Source organism: Pelodiscus sinensis, chromosome 1 (genome assembly GCF_052426305.1).
Source record: "Pelodiscus sinensis isolate ZL-2025 chromosome 1, ASM5242630v1, whole genome shotgun sequence".
Taxonomy (NCBI): Eukaryota; Metazoa; Chordata; order Testudines; family Trionychidae; genus Pelodiscus; species Pelodiscus sinensis.
Window position 1 is genome coordinate 31,214,989 of NC_143052.1, and position 22,339 is coordinate 31,237,327.

The window sequence follows — 22,339 nt, forward strand, 5'->3', positions numbered from 1 at the left end:
AGACACTAGATTGAGTAATGGTGATGCAAAGGAATCAGGCAGCTCCACAGATGTACAGTGATTTTTTTTCCATGTCCTTACAGCTGTTCTTTGTTAGAGCCACATGAACACTCAACCATGACATGAGTGAGCAAAGGACTAAGACAGGACCATGATAATAACAACATGACACTGTGCTGGGGAAAGAGAAGGCAATTTTTGAGATAGGATACAGGGACTCTCTTGCTTCAAAGCAACCCTCTCATTTTAAAGTCAACTGTTCTATTCCAAATGCCCTACTGAAAGTAGAAGTAAAAATAATCAACATTCCTCTGAGTCTTCAGGAAACAATCCAAGGAATTATAAGAGCAATACTCAACACTCTCCTTGACTTTCATACAAACAAAATTAAGAGACTATGTTAGTCATAAAAATGTTTTGACTCGTTAGAAGTGGGAAAAGGCGTAATATGCACCTTGTTAAAACACTGTGTACTATTACTGCCCTTCCTAGTGTCTGGAATTAATACTTGTTGATTGGTTGAAAAGGAATCCTTAGAGAAAGGCTTTCTATTATTTTCAGTACACTGACAACATACAGTTCTGCTGAGTTTAACTGCATGTGTACTTGAACCTCACCACTAGGGACAACTATAAAGACAGGGCCAACACTCTTGAAACAGTGAAGAGGAACCAGTTACAGGATAATAGAAAAAGGTTTTAAGATTCATCCATCATGTTGTCGTTCCTTAACATTTGCATCTGGTAACAGAGAGATGATCCATTTGTGCTAAAGAACCATTTGTGAACAACAGGATCTGTTTGTTGTAATTTTTATGTGAGAGATTAATTTAACTGTCGTCAAAAATTTTTTAGAGACCTGTAGTTCACATAGCTAGGATGCTACACACAGCATAAGGATCAATCTAAAAATTTATGAACATCGGAGCTTCTGTAATAAACAAAACCAGACTTTAGGACTACAATGAAGGAATCATATTAAGACACATTAGGCAAGATTTTACTTTGTTGCACACAAGCAATTCCTCTGATTTAAATAGAGTTGCGTAAGTGTAACTGAGAACAGAATTTAAGACATTCTGCCCAACATAATATGCTCATTATGGCTAGACTGGCTGCCAGATTACCGGACTCATCATGTTTGTGAAAGCCAAAAACTTTCCAATTAAGTATATCTGGATTGAAAAATTAGAATCTCATGTCAGTTTGAAGACCAAGTAAGGATATTATTGGCTAAAGAGCAAAAATTCCCTGCAATATCTCAGAAATGAATGAATCTCTGCATTTTCTCTTACTGTTTGTACCAGGCCCAACCAAAGAGATTGCGGGTCCCAAAGCAACACACTGTGGTTGGCTGAACCGCACAGCCATGCGGCTCCCAGTCAGGGCAGTGAGTGAGCGGCCAGGTGGGTGGGGCCAGGAGCTGGGCAGCACAGAGCCCTGAATGCGCGGGTCCCAAAGCAACCGCCTCGCTCGCCTTGCCTGGTTTGTACATAGCTCAACTCAATTTACTATAGGGCTTGGGCCAGTTCCCAAATCCTCCTAGCTGGCAAGTGGTCACTCCCGTATGGCAGGAGCTGGGGTATGGGGGGAGGTCTGCATGTTCTCCCCTCTCCCCCGTGCCACTAGCAGCACAGCAGGGCTAGAGTGGCTTCTGGCTGCTAGCTCCGCACTGCTACGAGCATGTCCCTGTGGCCCAAGGAGGTGTGTGCAGAGTCACCCCATCCATAGGATGCTTCGGTGCAGTTGCTCTGAGCCCCATATTTTGGAGGGAGGGGGCCATGGTGGCTGCCCCAAACGTCTTATGGGTCGGACAGTCCCTCATATTCCGGCTAGCCTGTGGGGCCTTGGGCAGGCTGGAGCCAGCAACAGGGGTCAGGCCTCCATTCATTCACTCTTTCAATGGGAGTCGTGGGGAACAGGAGTGAGGCAGCAGCCTGCTCCAATCTACTGCCATCTCCTAGGCCAGCCGGGTCACCTTGGCAGTGAAGTGGAACAAGCAAGCTGGCCTGGGAGATGGCGACGGAGCGAGCAGAGGCTGCTGCATCACTTCACTTCCCGGGGCTCCTGCCACCATGGTGAGTACTGGGGGCCAACCTGTGCCAGGCCTCTGTGTGAACGCTAGATGTTCGAGGCAGGATACTTAAAGACCGTGTCCTTGATTAGGCAAGTGGACAATTCTGAATATTTGAGACTGACTTACTAAGAATTACAAACATCCTACAATATTTCCTACCCCATTTTCATTTGTTTGTCTCACACGTCTGTTATGCTTTATCTTTTAGACTGAAAGCTACTTGGGACAGAGGCTCTATCGTACAGTTCTATAGTACCTAGCACAACAATACTCAATAAATATATTGAAAAGTAGTAACAGTAAGGATGATCCACATGACACACAATGGGAGGGTACGGTTTCACTTCATGGCTTCTTATGTCATTACAATAACCATGAAGCTTAGAGAAAAACTGCAGTGCAATAAATATGAGCAAGTTCTCTCTATATTTGATTATAACATTTACATTCCCCTCTCTGTAATAAAAGCCAAAGAAGAGTTACAGAAGGTTCAGGGAAACTCTGAGGCATCATTTATCCAACAAATGCTCCCCACAGATGCTTCGGTGTCCAAAGAAAATGCAGCAGGAATATGCTTATCTGTGAGTGTGAAATATTGGTGGGACAAAACCCCTCCTGTCTCTCATCCCCCAATTGCATTTAGCCTCCAACAAACGTGCAAGTCCTCACGATTAGGGCCCTACCCTCAAGAGCACCAGGTACAGGCAGTCCCCGAGTTACGTGGATCCGACTTACGTCGGATCCCTACTTACGAAAGGGGCTTTTCTCGCCGCGGAGGACGCGGGCAGCGGGACCGCTGAGACGTGCCACGGTCCAGCCGCCCACATCCTCCATGGCGAGAAAAGCCACTCCGCGTCTCCCTGGTCTGCTGGGGGAGCCGCCCCAGCAGACCAGGGAGATGCGGAGCAAAGCCGCGGAGGACGCGGGCAGCGGGACCGCGGTGCGTCTCGGCGGTCCCACTGCCCACGTCTCCCTGGTCTGCTGGGGAGGGCGCAGCTAGTGCGCTCCCCAGCCCCCAGCAGACCAGGCTTTTCTCGCCGCTGGTCAGTTTCAGCAGTGGCTGAATCAGGACGCCTGGGGTAGAGCAGCTGGGGTGCTGCCGGGTTGGTCCCCGTAGCGCCGAGGTGCGGCGCTACTGGACCAACCCAGCAACACCCCAGCTGCTCTGCCCCAGGCGTCCCAAGTCAGCCACTGCTGAAACTGACCAGCGGCTGACTACAGGAAGCCCAAGGCAGTGCTGCTCTGCCCCGGGCTTCCTGGAATCAGCCGCTGATCAGTTTCAGCAGCAGCTGACTTGGGTGCAGCTGGGGTGCTGCCGGGTTGGTCCCCGCAGCGCCGAGGTGCGGCGCTGCAGGACCAACCCAGCAGCACCCCAGCTGCTCTGCCCCAGGCGTCTCCAAGAGCAGCTGGGGTGCTGCCAGGTTGGTCCCGCCGCGCCAAGGGTCAGCGCTACCAGACCAACCCAGCAGCACTCCAGCTGTTCTGCCCCAGGCGTGTCCGATTCAGCCCCTGCTAGTCAGTTTCAACAGCAGCTGAATCTGGATGCCTGGGACAGAGCAGCTGGGGCGCTGCACGGTTGGTCCCCACAGCGCCGCACCTCGGCGCTGCGGGGACCAACCTGGCAGCGCCCCAGCTGCTCTGTCCCAGGCGTCCCCAAGTCAGCTGCTGTTGAAACTGATCAGCAGCTGATTCCAGGAAGCCCGGGGCAAAGCAGCTCTGCCTCGGGCTTCCTGTAGTCAGCCGCTGGTCAGTTTCAGCAGCGGCTGAATCGGGGACACCTGGGGTACAATATGTACCAGTTCCGACTTACATACAAATTCAACTTAAGAACAAACCTACAGTCCCTATCTTGTACGTAACCCCGGGACTGCCTGGATATCAAAAGCTATATCACCATTTTTACTTCCGCACATACCCCCACTCATATTCAGGTCTAGGGATTGCAAGCTTGAGTTTCCAGATAATCTTAACTGCTCTAGCAGCTCTCAAACAAAGCTCAGTGTATTAGGCACAAATAAACCATGAAATACAACTAAAAGTAAATACATGAAGTAGATTTTTCCACATTGCTCTAGTTAATCACATTTGTTTGCTTAACTTAAATTACATCTGTCACAGGGCCTGTTTTTTCAAGCCCTCAGTAATACACGTAGACCCATCAAAACCAATGGTGACAGTGTTATTGTGTACTGTTTGCTTAACGCTTTCAGGGTACTCATATTTGTACAAAATGAAGAAATTAAGACAGTCACTACCCCAAAAAGATTGTTATGTCTTCTGTTCACTCACATCCTTACATCGCAGGAAGTGAGGCCAATCAGCAATTAGCCTGTATTCCAATTTCAAAAATACCTTGTAAAAGCTCGGTTTACATTTGTGCAAGTAACTGAAGACTCCTGAAGACAGAGAAACTTTCATCAAGTAAAAATGACTAATAATTATTGCAAAACAAAATGGAGAACTTCAAAGCAGTAGAGGAAAAAATGGAGGGAAATTCCAACTTATTAAGATATAATTATCTTCTATAGGACAAATACAATATTTTAGCGGGTAACCACAGTGCTTTTATACTGAGTTATGTCTATTTTATGATGTATCATCAAGATTTTGGGATCCTCATTGAATAGATGACAGCCTTTATCATTTTCCTCTAATTATTTTTCTAAATATGGCTATTGATAGGGAAAGGGATTTTAGAATTTCCAGAGCAGGCTACATTCCACTGAGTAATACTACTCCAAAGGAATAAATAATCTTTTAAGTTAATTCAAATAAACAACAACATCTCACATGTATACAATACTTCACTGAATCAATATTGTGATCGCATTTCTGTAGGGCCAACATTCCTCCACTTTCAACCCATGCAATTTTCCAAGCATACCACTGGAGAAATGTTTATTATATTTATTAAAATTTACTAATTTTGCATTCAAGTAAATATTCAATGTTAGCATTGGAAAAAAACATGAATTATTTAAATTATAAATATATAAAAATTATTTATAGTTTTAAGCAGTAAATTGTATTTTGTTTAACATTCCATAATATTTTATTTTAAAATGTTATGGAATGTTAATATCTAAAAATCAAACATGTAAAATGATTGAAATCTTATTTTATATAAGACAAAAAAAGGGATAGGGGACATATCTTTGTGTTTGTACAGCGCCAGGCACAAAACACACATGGTTATGACTGGAGCCTGTAGACACTACGGTAATACAAATACAGGCAGTCCCCGGGTTACATGGATCCGACTTACATCGGATCCCTACTTACAAACGGGGTGAGGCAACCCCGCACTAGCTGCTTTCCCCCAGCAGACCAGGGAGACGCAAAGCTAGCACCCCCCCCCCCCAGCAGATCAGGGAGACGTGGAGCGGCTTTTCTCAGCAGACACCTCAACTTGAGAATAAAGGACAGAGGGAAGTGAGGTGTGGGAGAATAAAACTGAGCTCTGGAGAAATGTTTGGCTAGAGTTTCCCCTACAATATGTACCAGTTCTGACTTACATACAAATTCAACTTAAGAACAAACCTATAGTCCCTATCTTGTACGTAACCCGGGGACTGCCTGTAATCAATAACGACAAAGTCTAATTTTTTTCTCCAAAGGGATGTATATCTGACTGACAGGGGCTAAGCTACTTAGTAAAAATAATTTTAAAATTATTTCTGATAATAAATTATTTGTTGACAATATTTTCTACCTGTTCCTGCAAGTGGGGAAGGGAAACAAGCTCTGGCCAACAATCACCTTAGTTCAGTGATTTCCAAACTGTAGGGCGAGCTGCCATAGGGGGCACCGAGGAATGTTTAGAGCAGTGTTTCTCAATCAGTGGTACAAGTACCCTCTGGGGGGTATGTCAACACAACTGAAACTTGGAGAAAACTGAATTTTTGTTTTAAGTTTTACAGCGCTTTATTATTTTTGTACTTTTTACACCCAAAAATTTAATTGCCCACTCAGCTGCAATTAAGTTGTTTGAACAAATGTGTTGCAATGGTAGAAAAAATTGTGTGTGTCTGAAAACTGTAGGTACTGGGGGTACTTATAATTTTTTTTAAAGGGCTACTTTATAAAAAAAAGGTTGAGAAACACTGGTTTAGAGGGAGGAGCAGTGGGACTCAGGCCAGGCCCCCCATGCAGAGTGAGGAGAGAACAGCACCACCCAGCCTGTCGCTGCTCCCAACTCTATTCTGGCTTTGGCTTTGACTACAACCCTGCCCCTGCCTGAGGCCCTGCTTTCAGCTCCCAGTCCCACCCCCTGCCCAGCCCTGGCCCCAGCCTCTGCCCCCAACCATGACCCAATTCCCAGCTCCAGCACCCACCTTCTAGCTTTGCTCCCATCTATGGCTCTAACTGCAGCTATGGGCTAGTCTCAGCCCCTGGTATTGTTCCCGTATCCCAGGAGCATGGATAGCTTATATTGCAGGTTGGGAGGATGTGGAGGGGGCGTTATGACATAAAAAGTTTAGGGACCACAATGTTAGCTGCATCAATTTCAGTACAAAATATGTATAATAATAATATATGGACAAAATGTTCCTAATATATTATCAACTTGATCATGCTACACTTACTACATTTTACTGTATTAATTTAACAACAAACAGAAATATATTCATCTTTTTACAGAATAGCAAACTAAAAATATTATGGTGATACTACAGAGGAGGCACTTAAGGCTGTACTGAGGTTTGCAGTTGAAAGCAGGAATTTAACTTCTTTATTACCTGTGAGCGTTGCTGTGCAACTTCTCCAAACTTATGGCTCTTACTCTTCAAAATGAATTTTATAATTGAGCTAAAATAAATGAAAAATGGACTCTTAACTTTTTCTGGTTTGGTGTTTACCTTTGTGGTTCTGTAGCCAGACACAAACCCCATCTTGTTTTTCCACAAACCCCATCTTGTCTCCCCCCCCCCCCCCCCCCCGAGAGCAAGAGAAAGGCAGTCAGCCTTTGATGCCCTGGGAACACAGGTGTTCTGCCTGTCCCTGACTCTACCATAAACAGAAACCAGACAGTAAATGGGCTAGCTGACGACCCGGGGCCTCCCGTCGCCCTGATGGCTAGTACCAGTAATTGACACACCTGCACTGTCCCAGGAGAGGAATCTTCGCCCATCACATACCAGAGGTGCCCATTGTCTGCATTTTTCCCAGGTGTAAATTATGCTTTGCACCCTTCGTGGGAAACTTGGTGTTCAAAGCCATTTTTCCTAATTGGCCACTTGAAACCAGGAAGAAGCCTACATGACCCAAGGGGTATAAAAGAGGTTCAGCAGCCCACCCCATTTGAGCTCCAATCATCTATACCTGCTGGCAGGTATTGATTGTCTCCCGAGGTCTGTGGGACGCCCAACCTCGCCCTACTTCTTCCCAAGGGATTGAGAGAAAGACGCTGGCCACGCCAAGTCTGGAACACAGGGGTGAGAATATATACCTGCTATGTGTCTATTTTGCATGCATTTAATAAGAGCTCAGAGAACCAAAAGGGTTTCATGGTACCTGTAAGTGACTTATTAGTGTAATTTCTGTCCTGTCCTTTGTAGTGTCTGTGTTATCTGTAACACAGTAGTAGCATTTAACAACTAAGTTTACCCTGTAACAATAAAATAGTAACTGTTTAAGCTTTAACCTGACTCCTTCAGTTGCTGTAACAGAACCAACCACAATTTAAAAGAACTTCAGCCGGTCATAAGGGACTCACTGCCCTGACCGTCGGCTGACAGGTTCCCTCTAGTAAATGAATTTGTATTCTGGATATGTGAAACTAGGCTTACTTCTAAAAGAGAAATTCTAAGACATGAATTACTTTAAATTTTAACGTTTATCTTTATGTACTAATACTACTTAATCATTATATACGCTGCAGACAATAATTATATTTTTGTCAAACATTGCAATTATTGAATATGTGTGTCAGAAGGATGCTTCAGATTCCAAGTTTTCATTTTTTTTAAATTGCTTCTAGCCTTCATAGTTTTAAAGCAAATCTCAAAAACATTAACCAAATATAACCCAATAGTGTTATCTCCCTAAGCCTACAACAAGTCTGAAGAAATAAAGTCTGGGAAGTGTGGTTAATGTTGTGGTTAATATGGAGACTAAAGATGTCTATTCAAAAGTCAACTTTGTTAGCTATTTTACTGTTGATCCTTTTGCCACAAATCTCCAGGTAATATGACAACTGGTTCTGAAAATACAAAAAATGTAGACAACTGCACTTAAGGCAGCAATTACATTTTTGTGTGAAAAAAAATTCCTTCCATATGTATATCCCCTATAAACACAGAATGAATTAGTTTATGAGTTAAACATTTAAAAATACCTTTTACATTGTCATCTGTTCATCTATTTATCTGACAAGCCTACAATATTTTTCCCCCAGAGATCTTCAGCAAAGAAATTCCTGAACAGATGAAAATGCAAATTATTGCAATTCTAATACATGGCTTAATGAAGTACGTTTTTGTTTAATAAACCGCTAGTGATGGTTACCTTCTATGTATGCCATAATGTTTATTATAGAAAATATTTTTCATTAACTTAATTGGTCAAAAATATTTTAGGATGCCTACTGCTGCAAACAAAATATTTCACATCAGTTGCTTTCAGTGCAGAATGGGGTTGCTCTCCTGCAGACTTCCTCTTATCTCTAGAAGAAGCCCACATCCTGTCCACCTCTTAAGGGAGGTCTCTTATCCTCATACCCTCACAGTGCAACGCTCCCCCAACAGTGCTGCCTCTTTCCATTGCCCCTTCCTTTGTAATCTGATCCCCACTGATGGTAAAGAAAAGACTTTCAAGGGGAGGAAAGGGGAAGCAGGACTTGGCATAGAAGAAAATACCAGTTAGAAAAAAAATGTATGGAGCAAGTCAGTGCATAACAGATGTCCAGCTAGAAGAGATGAAGAATAGCTGATGGTTTCAGAGTGGAGCTGGTCAAAAAACAGGGCTATAGAAGCTTGGGAGCCACAAACAATAGCATTTGCTCTATTTTAAGTTTTACAGTCCTAGTGCAAGAAAATGCCTTAAATTTTGTTCCAGCTTTCTCTGCCTGCCCTCGGGTTTTGAGCCAGCCAGGCTGCTGGGACTTTTCAAGAAGTTTAGCATAAAATCAGGAGCATAGATTTAAGCCTTTTCCAGGAACACAAAGTTTCGAATAGCAGAAATATGTTTACCTGACAGCCTCCCAGGCTCTGCAGCCAATCCCTCTCCCCACCACCTCACTACTGCCTCTCAGTCCCCTTCCTAAAATGATTAATTTGAAGATTTTTTTAAACAAACCACACAACTTGGAAATTCCTGCACAACATATTCCTAGTGAATGTTATTTAGATATTTAATATTCAACTGTTCAAAGTGTACAAGAAAATCAGCTAATTTTTAAAAAGTAGATTATTAATAATAAGTAAATTAATCTTCAAAGAATCATTAAAACTTTAGCTCTTTGGAACAGGTACTCCTCTCCCCTTCTCCTGCCAAAAATATTTGCTGATGCTCAGGCACAGATACTACACTTCAATTTTTGAGTTTGTTTTTTGTTTCTATTCTATGTCACGCTGCTTTTTAACTACCTGGTATAACTTAAGCTCCTACTAATGCAGCAAGTACGCATACTACCACATTTCCACTCTTTCCTATAAGAATTTTGTCCCTGACTTTCATGGAGCAGGAGTAGGCTCTGTTCCTAAGAACTCAGGAATTACTTCAGTTTTGCCTACATCTACTTCTACAATGGATACACTAGGAACACACTATTACAATGTGTAATATCACAGGAATCAGCAGGAACTTCAGAAAGACTATTTATTCAATAATTTCCTACCCACTCAAAAAAGTGTAATTCCTGTAAAATGACTGTGTCATTCAGATTTTTTTAGAAAGTCAAAAAGCTAAGAACTTTGCAGAACAGAGTTTAGGCCCTCTTCCAACAAAATACTTGGACACATGCACAATTTAAGTTAATAAGTAATCCCTTTAAACTACAATGATTCCCCTATGTAGTATTTAATTCTTCTTTTTTCTATACGCTTCACAAATAATGCAGAAGCAGCACTTTCACCTTTATTACTAGTCTGGTAAACTATGAGATAAAGTAACTCCATCCACAAACTGATGGGCCTACTAAGAGAGGAAAGCAAGAAGAAGCAATCTTATGCTCTATTAAACCTACAGTTGCTACAAATGAAACTGTTGGAAGGAGAATTAAGTTCTCTCTATTTATATTTGCCTGGGTGGGGTATTTGCAAACTAAAGCTTACATACGGTATTTCACATAACATTACAGTAAGCTCTCTGAGGCTGAGGCCATCTTTTTGCTCTATTTATAGAGCATCTAGTCCTACAAGGTCCCAGTCCATGACTGGGGCTTCTAGGAGCTTCCACAATAAAACAATAAGAAATTATAATGGTTCAAACTAAGGAGGAACTCATCATACATAACATGCTGCACTCAAAGAATACTGATTTACTTCTAATGCTGGTCGCTGTCTTGAGTATTATTTAAGGAGTAGAAGATAGATGTGTCCAAGACATTTTAAAGCAATGAATCACACAAACAGAACAACTACAGTGGTCACAGAGGCCGGATTCCTATTAAGTGCTTACCAACTTTGGTGTAAGCTTTGAATGACTGATTCTCATATTGATTTGTGTATAAAAATATGGGAGGTAGTCTAAGTGTAAATGTGACACATTCAATCCTTCTCTCTACCCCAGTTTAGTGTTAGATGTTTTCTCCATTTGAGCTAGAATGTCAACCATTTGAGCTTGATACAGAACTGACTCAGTGCATGGCCTAACATAAATCATGGGTATAATAGATAAGATAAACACATACCAGTGTAGTCCTCATAACATTCACAAGTGTAGCCTCCTTCTCGGCTCCGACAAAGTCCATTATTGCCACAGGGATTGGAGTAGCAGAGGTCAATCTCTGTTTCACAATAGTCGCCTGTAAATCCCGGGGGACACCGGCACCTGAGACCATTAATGGGATGGATGGGTCGGAACAAGACAGTGTTTGAACTAATAAATGGAGCCGAGCTGTCAAACTTCAACACTGAAACACACTTCATGTAGTTCTCGCAAGGCTCTCGTAAACAGATATTGTCATCAAAAGGCAGGACCCGCTGCATAGAGATCATGGTGAGTAGAGTTCTGTTGAGGTAGATCTGTTCTTGGAGGTCCTCGGAGGGGAAGAACTTATTTCGAATGCCACCAGGAAGTAAAGCAGAGAACGTCACATTCAGAATATTGGAGCTGACGTCTGTATCGTTTTGAATGTTGAAGACGAAGATGCCATCCGTGGTAGTAGACAGCACTGTCGCCACACCCTCCACAAAGAGAGAGAGAAGCGGGGAGAGGAACTTCTCCTGGGACATGTTTTCCAGCCGCACTGTGATACTGTTGGTCAGCATGTCGTCAGTGATGATAGTCACCCTCAGGGTGCAGACTGCTGTGACACTGTGAACACCATCTATTGGCGGGAGGGCAAGAGGGGTGAGGAAAGAGAAAGAGAGAGAGAGAGAGAGATCAGAGTTATTTCCAACAACATCCTCTGAAGTGCTCTGACATACAGACCAGGCTGCTTAGGCATTCTCCAACAAACACAACCCAGATGTGAGACATTCCAACCTGCTGGGATGTGAGAGCGCAAGTGAGGGAAAGTGCTTTCACTTCTGCACTGGAAATAACCTAAGGCTTGTATCAAAGCAGAGGGACATCCAGGTATGCACTATCCTAGACTGCCCCTAGTAGGACATTCCAGTCAAACAACTGCAAACTACTAGAAAGACAAATATTTGTGAAAGGGCTAAGGGCAAGAAACTTCTTCTGATAGGGCCTGAACATATCTCATACAAGTCACTGCTAGCCTACAACTAATGCTGTGAAGCTGTCATTTTCTGCAGCACAACACCAAAATTATCTTCTCCCGCAACACTCTCAGGCTTAACGTACCAAAATTATCCAGAGCAAGAAAGGATTATCAGGGCTGTAGATAATAGTCATCATAGGGAACAAGAGCTAACTACATTTGATTTTCTTCAAGAACATTATATGAAACTTAGAGACGGAGTCAAATTAGGCAAATCTCTAATGATGAAAGCAGACATTTTAAAACTGCTCCATTATGCTGTTGACATATCCACATTTGTTTTGCCACAGAACATTTCAGTGCACCCATGGCAGTGATATCTGATACTAGAGCATGATGGATGCCAGTACAACCCCAGGCCACAGTTAGATTTATATTACTACAATGTCTTTGTACACATTACAGCACCATTTCATTATGAAATATAAATTACTGACTGTGGGCAATGCTAAGGGTTCTGTATTCATTATGTGTCAGGGAGGTGACTTTCTGTAACTTTTTGTGACAGCCGGTGTGGCTGGCTCTGAGATTGCCCGAGCAGGTCAGGCAGCCCCATGGCCAGCCGCACTAGCTGCTGCTGGGGCAGTCTGGGTGTGGGATGGGTACCAAGGCTGGGAGGGTTGGGGTTGGGGTGGGGCGCTTACCTCAGGGGAGGGCCTCCAGAAGACTGAGGCATATCTCTGTAGCTGCTCCTAAGAGGAAGGAAGGAGGGAGCTCCGTTGCATGATGCCCTTGCAGCTGTAATTGGCTGTGGTTCCTGGCCAATAGAAACTGCAGAACTGGAGCTCATAGCAAGGGGAGGGCACACAGAAGCACCCTGGCCTTCCCTTCCTCCTAGGTGCTGGCGGGCCATGCCACCCACTTCCGAGGAGCTGCATAGAGATGGGTGAAGACAGCCCCGCCAACCCTCTCCCTCCCAGGACCAGAAGGGTTTTATGTCCACATACCACTGCCGGTCCCTCCCCCCACACTAGTGGGGGTCCTGGGTCAGCTGCCTCCCTGGGGTATCTGCGGCTCCCCAGCCCAAGTTTTAGTCAGAAGTAGAAAGTACAAGTCATGGACTTTCCATGACTTTTACTAAAAACACCCATGACTAAAACTAGCCTTAATTACCTATTGTACATACATAAATGAACATGGAATTTGCAATGAGCAATCAGAGAGATCAAACACTCTTGTTTGGTTCTGTCTCCTTGCTGATCTGAGGACTTAGTAATTGTTTTCATTAATATATCTTAAATTATTTAGAATGTACAGATCACAGAGTGTCAAATATTAAATCTTTTGTACTAGAGTAGTGCCTTGAGGCCTCTTTGTGCTATGCACGGTACAAACACATGGTAAGAAACAGTCTCTCCAAATATTGCACAATCTAAATACAGTAATATTTCAGAGTTATGAAGATCAGAGTAATGAACTGAACATCAACCATGCACCTCATCTGAAACCAGAGGAATACAATCAGGCAGAGACACACGCATGCACACCAGAAAAGCAAACACATTACAGTACTCAATTAAATACAAACTATTTACAAAATACAGGGGAACCAAAATTTTTCTTCACAGTAAAATTTCAAAGCTGTATTAACTCAATGTTCAGCTGTAAACTTTTGAAAAAACTGTAACATTTTATTCAGAATTATGAACATTTCAGAGTTATGAATAACCTGCATTCACGAGGTGTTCATAATTCTGAAGTTCTACTGCCAACCAGGTGGGAAACAGAGTCACAGAGCGGTAAAGCAAACTGGATGGTCATGTCAGTTGCACAGTTGGAACAGAACCCAGCTCTCTTGACCCCAGACAAATACCTCATCTACTAACCCAAAATACCTGCTACATGATCCTTTCTAATCTCTAACATTGAATAGTCACCTGCCCTACACACCTACTTCAGCTAAACTGTGTGACTTTGCACCTCTTCAATGAAAATCAGCAGTAACTGCATTTGAATCAATATAAAACCAAATGGGAGATAAGAATCTGGTCCCACGATTTCCTAAAAGGCCTTTTTTTCTTTTTCCAGTTGGTGGGTTTTTTTATTTGTTCTTTAAGGAGTGATAAGCAGAGAATCATCTTGTGCCAGGTGATGTTGTGTCACAGTCACAATAACCACCTAGAAAACTGGAGAAATCAGAGCAGCGCCTATTATCTAGTAATATTGTCCGGGGAGCCGAGCGACTCCCTCGGCCCCTGGAAAAGATGGAGGTGGCAGCTCTGCTCTCCCAGAAGGGGCGGGGCCAGCTCTCAGTGTTGCACAAAGCATGGTGCCCCCCCCCCCCCCCCCCGAGCCCTCAGTGCTGCCTGGAGCGTGCTGCATGGTGCTCCAAAGTAGACATTTAAAGGACCTGGGACTCCGGCTGCTGGCGCTTCCACAGTCGCTGCAGATGCAGCTGGGAGCCCGAGGCCCCTTTTAGTCACTGGGCCCTGGAGCAGTTACCCCTCCCACCACGACGGCAGGCCTCAACAATATTGGGTTTGTAATGATGTAATCTGGATTTAATGTTAGATTATTTCTTTTCCAGTAGTGCAGATGGGCCTAAATTAAGTGTTTACTACTTACCCAGAAGTGTCTATAAAATCTCAGCTACAAATTGTTTTTCTTTCATTATAAAGCAGCTTCAAAGCCAATAAAATATTTTTTTCCTGGTGCTACTTCATAGCTAGCTGTGGTGGAATTAGCACCTATGGTTATTAACAACTAGCAAATGGTTATTATTTTGGGGGATTTTTTGTAGGACTCATTGCATCGGATGTAAACTTCCAATGTCCCAAGATGGATATTCCACAAACATTTTCCATGTCCTCCTCAACCTGCTCCAGATACACTGTCCTGCTTCCATTTCCACAGAAGAGGCAAAGCCACCATGCATTACCTTCAAAGCCTTTCAATAATCAAAACCCTAATTATAAACTCTTCCAAGTGCATAATCTGCAGATTCCCAAACAGAAATACAGGATGCATATTAGTACAATTAACTTTTTTCATAAATGACAGACTCAGACTACTTTACTCATTTGTGTCAGCTAGACAGTTTATTTCACTAGAGAACAGCAGCAGAATTAACTGATTAATGCATGTTCCTACAGCTATTGTCATTCTGATTGGCTTGTCTATAGGGTATCGGATCTATTTTGTTATTTGCTGCACAATATATTACACAAGTTCTCTCATAACATGGAGGAAAAAGAGTGTCAGACAAAGGGCCTTTTCTAAAGGAAACACTGATGTATAGTCCATGGTATGTATAGTGAGACGACAAACTACTATCTACTGTCTGGCAACCCACTGGAGTCCACAAACTGTCATAATCAATATCAACTGCCACAATATACAAGTGCTTCCCAGCATTCACAGCAACTATTCTGACACAGTTAATAAATCACTATAAAAAGCCCAGTGTCAGACACTGCACAGCTTTGTTGTTATGAAGAGAGCAAAAAAGAAAACCAGACACATGTATGTAGCTACAGATACTTTGAAATTATAAGTAATGCTTTAAAAACAAATATAACCTTGTGCAGCTTTGTTGCAAAAAGATTTTTAAAAAGGCAGCAAAAAGTATTTTAAAATGTATTTTATAGACAACACCACAACGAGGATTTTCAGAAAAAATGGACTACATCGCACCATCAAGTTTGAAAAGAGAAATTCCCATTGGATGATTTATTCCATTCATTGGAGAACTCTGTTTAAAAACTGATGCTACTTTTTGTGAGTTGTACTAGTATCTATTCTGTTTTCATCAGTGAAACTATGCATAGAGGGTCCAGTGCAAAGCACATTAGAATTAATGAGAATTTTCCCCTTAACTTCAATACACATTGAATTAGTTCCTGTTTAATCACAGTATTCATAAAATGCTTTGAGATCCTCAAGTGAAAGTACAAAATATTATTACAAAATATATAATTTATAAAAGTAAGGGCATTTCATGAAATACAGTTATATTATACACCTACACATCATGACTGTTTTATACTGCCTGACATGTCTATTTTGTACAAAAGTCTAGCATAAATGCACAAGTCCTGTGCTCTTACATAATAGTGGCGCCTCTTAAAATGATTTCATGTAAATCCAATTTTTCATGAGGGCTGCCCTACACTATAAACATATATACCAGGTTTTGGCCTAAATAAAACTTCTTAGAACAACTAATAACATATTCTATAAAACTGAGTATTTTAATACAATTTTATTAAAATATCTTGAGATGTAATTTCTGTCACTCCTTCTTTTGACTGTTCAGAATGCAGCATAGTTTACCAATCTCAGGTGCTGTTTGGCTTTTGCTTGCTGGCATCACCATGGGATAGCTCAGTTCCTTTCACTGATGTCAGAGGGCACCTGGCCTGGAGAGTCCACCTCCCTCTCTTAACTTCCAAAAGACAGATGGTCCAGTGGCTAGTGCATTAGTCTAGGCCATGGGAGAGCTTTGTTCAATTCCCTACTCTGCTACAGACTTCATGACCTGGGGCAAACCACTTATTCTCTCTGCACACAGTTCCTTGTCTGTATAATGTAGATGATAATGCTGCCCTATCTCTTGCAAGGATGAATGCATTACAGACTGTATAAATACTACAATGATGGGGCCATATAAGTATCTTAACTAGACCATAAAATATTGCCCTGAAGACTACCAGAGCTAACTATACCAGAGAGAGAAAGGAAAATACCTAATGTCTCATTTGAGGATGTTAACAAGAAGTGGAGACAAACTGCAGAGTTGTGAACACCTGCGTGACAGTACAGGAACAGAGGTATGCAATTCAACAATAGTCTATCTACCCCTGAATTTATTTCCCAACAATGCTTCTATTTGCATGCATATTGCAAAAGGAAATGTGACAAGGTGGATCTGTTACATTACAGATTTATTTTGTAATGCTGGAATATATGTTGAATGGACCTAGTATTCTTAATTATGTGCCAAACTAATAAGAAGATTTAATAGATACCACATAGTCCCGCAAATTCCAGAAAAAACTAGAAATGGAGGAAAACTTAAACATGCTCCCAGTCCTCTAAACCAGTGGTCTCCAGCCTTCTTAAGCATGAGATCACTTTTTGAATTGAAGTGCAATCAGGATCTACCTCAAACCCAATCACCCTTGCCCATTCCCACCCCTACTCACTCCATACTTCCTCCCTCCCCCATAGGATGCCTGGTTTTTAACTGGACAGTTTGATATTTGAGCTTTCTGTCTGGGAAACAAATTGATAAACGTCTGGTATTTTCTAATTAAGTAAGTTTTTATTATTATCATGAGTATCAATTTTATTATCATCATGAGTTGTGTACTGCCTGGCTGGTAGACACACTCTCACTGTGTGGGTGCTTCTACCAGCCAGGCAGTATGCAACTACACAGTAGAGAGGAGGGGGGTGAGGGTGGGACGGAGCAGGATGGATTTCCCGGGGTCAGACTTGCCCGTGCGCCCCACCGGGACCGTGCGCAGGACAGGCAGTGCCCCGGGATCTTTGTGTATCCGGGCCAGCCCTGCTTCCCACTGGCCAGTTCCCCCGCCCCTGATCTCCCCTGGCCAGCCCCCACTCCCCACCCCCGACCTCCTCCCAGCCAGCCCTGCTTTCCGCCGGCTGGTTCCTTCCCCCGATCTCCCCCAGCCAGCCCCGGTCCTCCCGACCTCCTCCTAGCCAGCCCCACTCCCCGCCAGCTGGTTGCCCCCTGCCCAGCCCTGCTCCCCCCAATTCCCTCCCAGCCCTGCTTCCTGCCAGCCATTTCCACCGCCACCACCCTGACTTCCCCTGGCCAGCACCGCTCCCCGCGACCTCCTCCCTGCCAGCACTGCTCTCTCCCGGCTGGTCCCCACTCCCATCTGAGATCAAGGGTGTCCGGTATTTTTTTGAAATCATCTGGTAACCCTACTCCCCCATCCTCACTCACTTTTATCAGGCTGGACGCAGAGAGCTGGGGTGCATGGAAAGGAGATGCAGGCTCTGGTCGTGGGCTAAAGGATTTGGAGTGTGGCTGGGGCGCTAAGCCTAAGGCAGAGAGTTGTGGTGCAGGACGGGTGCAGGCTCTAGGAGGGAGTTTCAGTACAGGGGGACTCAGGGCTAGGGTTGCAGGGTCTAGGAGGAAGTTTGGGGTGCAGGGGTGGTTCAGGACTGGGACTGGGGTTCAGAATGCAGGCTCTAGTTGGGTACTGCTTACCACAGATGGTTTCTTGGTGATGGTACAGGGGGCTAAGGCAGGCTCACCCCTGCCCTGAGCACATACCACTACTAAAAGCAACCAGCAAACTCTCTCCATCTGCTCTGTGGAGGTGGGATACAAGGTGCAGGGAGGGGCACCCTGACATCAGCACCCCCTCTTCTATTTCCTGTGCCATGCGCAGCAAGCAGGAGACTCCCGGGGTAGGGGGCACCTCTAAGGCAGATGACAGGAACAGCATGGCAGTGCTGAGAGGGGCAAATAAAGTGACAGTACCTGACAGCCTTCAGGCCAAACCTGTCAAGATCACCTGTCAAAGGTTCCAAGATCTACCAGTAGATCCCGATCTACTGGTTAGTGACCACTGTTCTAAACTAACACGCCCACTGCAGATAAGTTAATCAGTGGTCGTCATTGTACAAACAGCTTTTCTTTATGGAAAAAATGGATCGCATCTGAGTCTTTAATCTTATCTTTCTAGTGATGGGCACTTCATGAACAACATAATTTTATTATCTAGCAATGTAAACACAATAGTTAACTGAAAGGTGTCTTGGGCTTTGGCAATACCTGGTGAGCAAATTTTAAAAAACAAAAAGTAAAATTATAAACACTCTGTTTTGTAGTCTCTAAAATTTATTAGGGTCTGACCAATAATCAAAGCAACATATTTCATAGCAATGTCCCAGTGTCAGAGGCTTCTTTCACATATGCCCCATCTTACATTTGTTTTGCTTTCCCCTTTATGATGCAGGTGGAAACCTTTTGGATGTCAGAGTTTGCAACACAGCTGTGCAAACTCTGTGTCACATAATAAAATAAGGGGACCCCTTAGCTTCTGAAGCTGCTATTTAAATAGCCTTATTTTCTCAGTGAACAAGAAACAAACCTCTCTTGACACGCCTTCAAGCCAGTGACCTTCCATACACAGTGCATTCAAAGATGATTATATATAACCAGGACTTTGTTTACACCCTGTACAAGACCACACCAAACACAGAAGAAAACCACTGCAGCAAGGATGGATTATGGTAGCACTGACAAGCGCCTTCCATGACCATGCTAGGCAGACTACAGATATTGACCTAGCAACAGTCCCAGACCAAAAGAGTTTTCAATCAAAACAGACAAGGCAGCCAGACAAAAAGTGCAGGGAAAAGACATGTTCATGGTCTCTCTGCTGGTTAGTGGCTCAGTCCAGGTCTTCTAAATCCCAGTGAGGATGTTAACTGACGGGTAATTTACTAGTCAAGTAATCAATGGAATTTCCAATGTCTACTCAACTAGTCGATAGGCACTTCCGCATTCCTCCTTTGAAATGTACAAGAGTCCTCGCTGGAGGCTCTAGTACATTTCAAAGGAGGAATGTGGAACTCCACATGCAGCTCAGGGACAGTGGGAAGTCCCGCTGACTCTGGGCTCCACAAGGGCACTTATCCTCTGAAATGCACAAGGCCCCCCAGGGGCTTTTGTGCATTTCAGAGTGGAAGCACCCGTGTGGAGCCCGGAGTCAGCGGGACTTCCCACTGGCCTCAGGCTGCACACGGCATGCCAGCTTTGAAATGTACAAGAATCCCCAGTGAGGGCTCTTGTGCATTTCAAAGCTCAAGCGCCCTCATGGAGCAGGGGACTCAGAGTCCCCTGCTGCTCCTGGGCTCCATGCTGCGCTGCCACTTTGAAATGCCATGCGGAGCCCATCAGCTGACCCCAGTTCCCATTTCCGTACAATCCAGGGTCAGCTGGGAATTCCGCAGCTGACCGCAGGCTCTGTGCTTTGAAATGTCGCACTGGAGCCCAGGATCAGCTGGGGAGTCCCCAGCTGATCCCGGGTTCTGCTCGGCATTGCAAAGTAGCAGCGCTGAATAGAGCTGGGGACTCCAGCACACCCCTGGGCTCCATGAAGCGCTGCTGCTTTGAAACGCTGCCGTAGCGCTTCAAAGGGGCAGCGCCGCATGGAGCCCAGGGTTAGCTCCATGTGGTACTGCCACATTGAAACTCTGAGTCGGCATTTCAAAGGGGCTGCGCTACACAGACCCCAGGATCAGCTGTGCAGTGCTGTCCCTTTGAAATGCCACTGTGACATTTCAAAGCAGCAGCGCTGCATGGAGTCCAGTACAGGCTCCATGTGGCGTTGTTGCTTTGAAGTATCTTCTCTTTCCCCCCTCTGATAGAGGCAGCAAAGGGAGACATTGACTAGTCCTTAATATCCTTAAATCCTAGCCCAGTGTCCTATCCACTAGATCATATTACCTCAGACAAAGCTAGCCAGATGGTGAAAATTATCTTCCCCATTTGCATCTTTCAAACACTACTGACGTTCAATTAAAATGCATGATACACTTACCAAATATTACTTTTCCTTCTAAACAAATGTTGTGGTTACTACAGGGCTGTTCTATGATTAGAAATGGGCAGTAGGTGAGGCCATGAGATAATCTCTCTATTAAAATATCCACAATATGGAAATATTTGAGAATCCCTTGCACAGAGGAAACATTCAAAGGGAAGGTAAACTGTACAGAAAATGAGGTATTGGAAACTAAATAAAATATTGAATTAAAATGATAGAAAACTTTACAAAAAAATTAGGCATACCTGTGCATTAAGATGGAAATAGTACATCATGGGCTCTAGATCATAGTCCCTAAAACACCTTTTATGAAGGACTATAATGTTTCAAAGGGCAAGTATCAGGACAGCCATCTTCCCCTGTTAGCCATAGCCTCTCAATGTATATTCACTGCTAGTCAGAGTTTGGGCATGTCCTGTAGTCTGAATGGATCAAAGTTCGAGACTCTCTTTCGCTCCCAAAAAGGTTGAAATTACACAGTGCAATACATGAAATGAAAGGAGCACAGCCAGAACCTTAAAAAGATACCCTCTTATCTCCTTTTGGAAGACCTTAACTTGTTCTATATAAATGTAATACAAACCCTGGGAACAGCTTTAACTGATTCTGCTGTAGCCTACTAGTCTCCAAATCCAGGATTAGAAATATTGCTGAAAGGCAACATGTTCTTTACAGTAAGTTAACCAACATGACAAGTAAATGAAACTAGTGTTATTCTTTCTGCTCCTTCCTTCATTTAATACCTGTCCAACAGGACAGATGGCAGTCTCAAAAGTTGTGTGTGTTTGTAAGGAGCTATGGCTGCCAACTCTATTTTGTTGGGGGCTGGAAGGAGTGTTATAATAAATTTATTACTTGCGTGAGGTCACAGTTATTTACAGTACAAAAATGATGAGCCCAGGTGCTGATCAATTTAGGATGCTAAAAATAGCAAAGCAGTCATGAAAGAATGGGAGGCTGCATGGGTTAGCTGTCCAAGTACAGTCTCTTCCCAGACCCTAGTGGTTAGTCTGAGCCATCACCTGTGCCACTCTGCTCTTTTGAGTGTGTTATCTTGACCAAAGTTAGCATGTATATGGCTATCTGAGCTTGAATAGACACCTGTGGAGAAACTCTGAAGGCCTGATCCAAAGCCCACTGATGTCAACAGAAAGATTCCCACTGACTTCAACGGGCTTAATGTAAAATGACTCCATGCAATTAGAATCTTACATTCATGCAGAGGTCTCTCCAGCCAAAGCTTGTTTCAGGCTCAGGGCCTTTTAGCTAAGACAAGACCACAGCATTCGACAACACAGGAGGGCTGAGGGGGACAAGGGTGAAGACGACAATATGATCACATAGTCACAAAGGCTCCACAAGATTCCTTTTAAACTTAAACATCTAAAATCAGGCACCTAAATCCACGTTTGGGTTCCTCTTAATTTTTAGCTGTGCTGAGCATTAGCAGCTCCTATTGAATGCAATGGAGGTTTTGGATGAAAAACTTTAAGGCTTTGTCTACACTGCAGGGTTTTTGTGCAAGAGATCTTCCGCAAAACTTCCTGCGCTAAAGCACGTCCACAAAAGTGAATTGCAAAAGCTATGTGCTTTTGCACAAAAGAGCATCCACACTGCATGGATGCTCTTGCGCAATAAAGCTCTGATTGCCATTAGCAGAATGGCTATCAGAGCACTTGTGCTTTTTCTGATAGGCTATTTTTGTGCAAGAAACCCCTGCAGAACGTCCACACATGCCTTTTTACACAAAAGCTATAGCGCAAAAAGGAGTTATTCCTCTGGGGAAAGGAATAACTCTACTGGCAAAAGCCCTCTGTCCTGTCAATTTACTGTATTTTTTTTC

At 43.7% G+C, this 22,339-nt stretch overlaps 1 protein-coding gene across 4 annotated transcripts in view; it reads right to left on the reverse strand.

Annotated features, from left to right (window-relative positions):
• Nucleotides 1–22,339, reverse strand: part of CELSR1 (cadherin EGF LAG seven-pass G-type receptor 1) — a 277,024-nt gene that overhangs the window by 154,841 nt on the left and 99,844 nt on the right. For all 4 annotated transcript variants that reach the window (XM_075927708.2, XM_006120414.5, XM_075927707.2 and 1 more), the window contains exon 2: nt 10,928–11,566. In XM_075927708.2, coding sequence (XP_075783823.2) covers nt 10,928–11,566 — 639 coding nt within the window. The remainder of the gene's footprint in view (nt 1–10,927; nt 11,567–22,339) is intronic.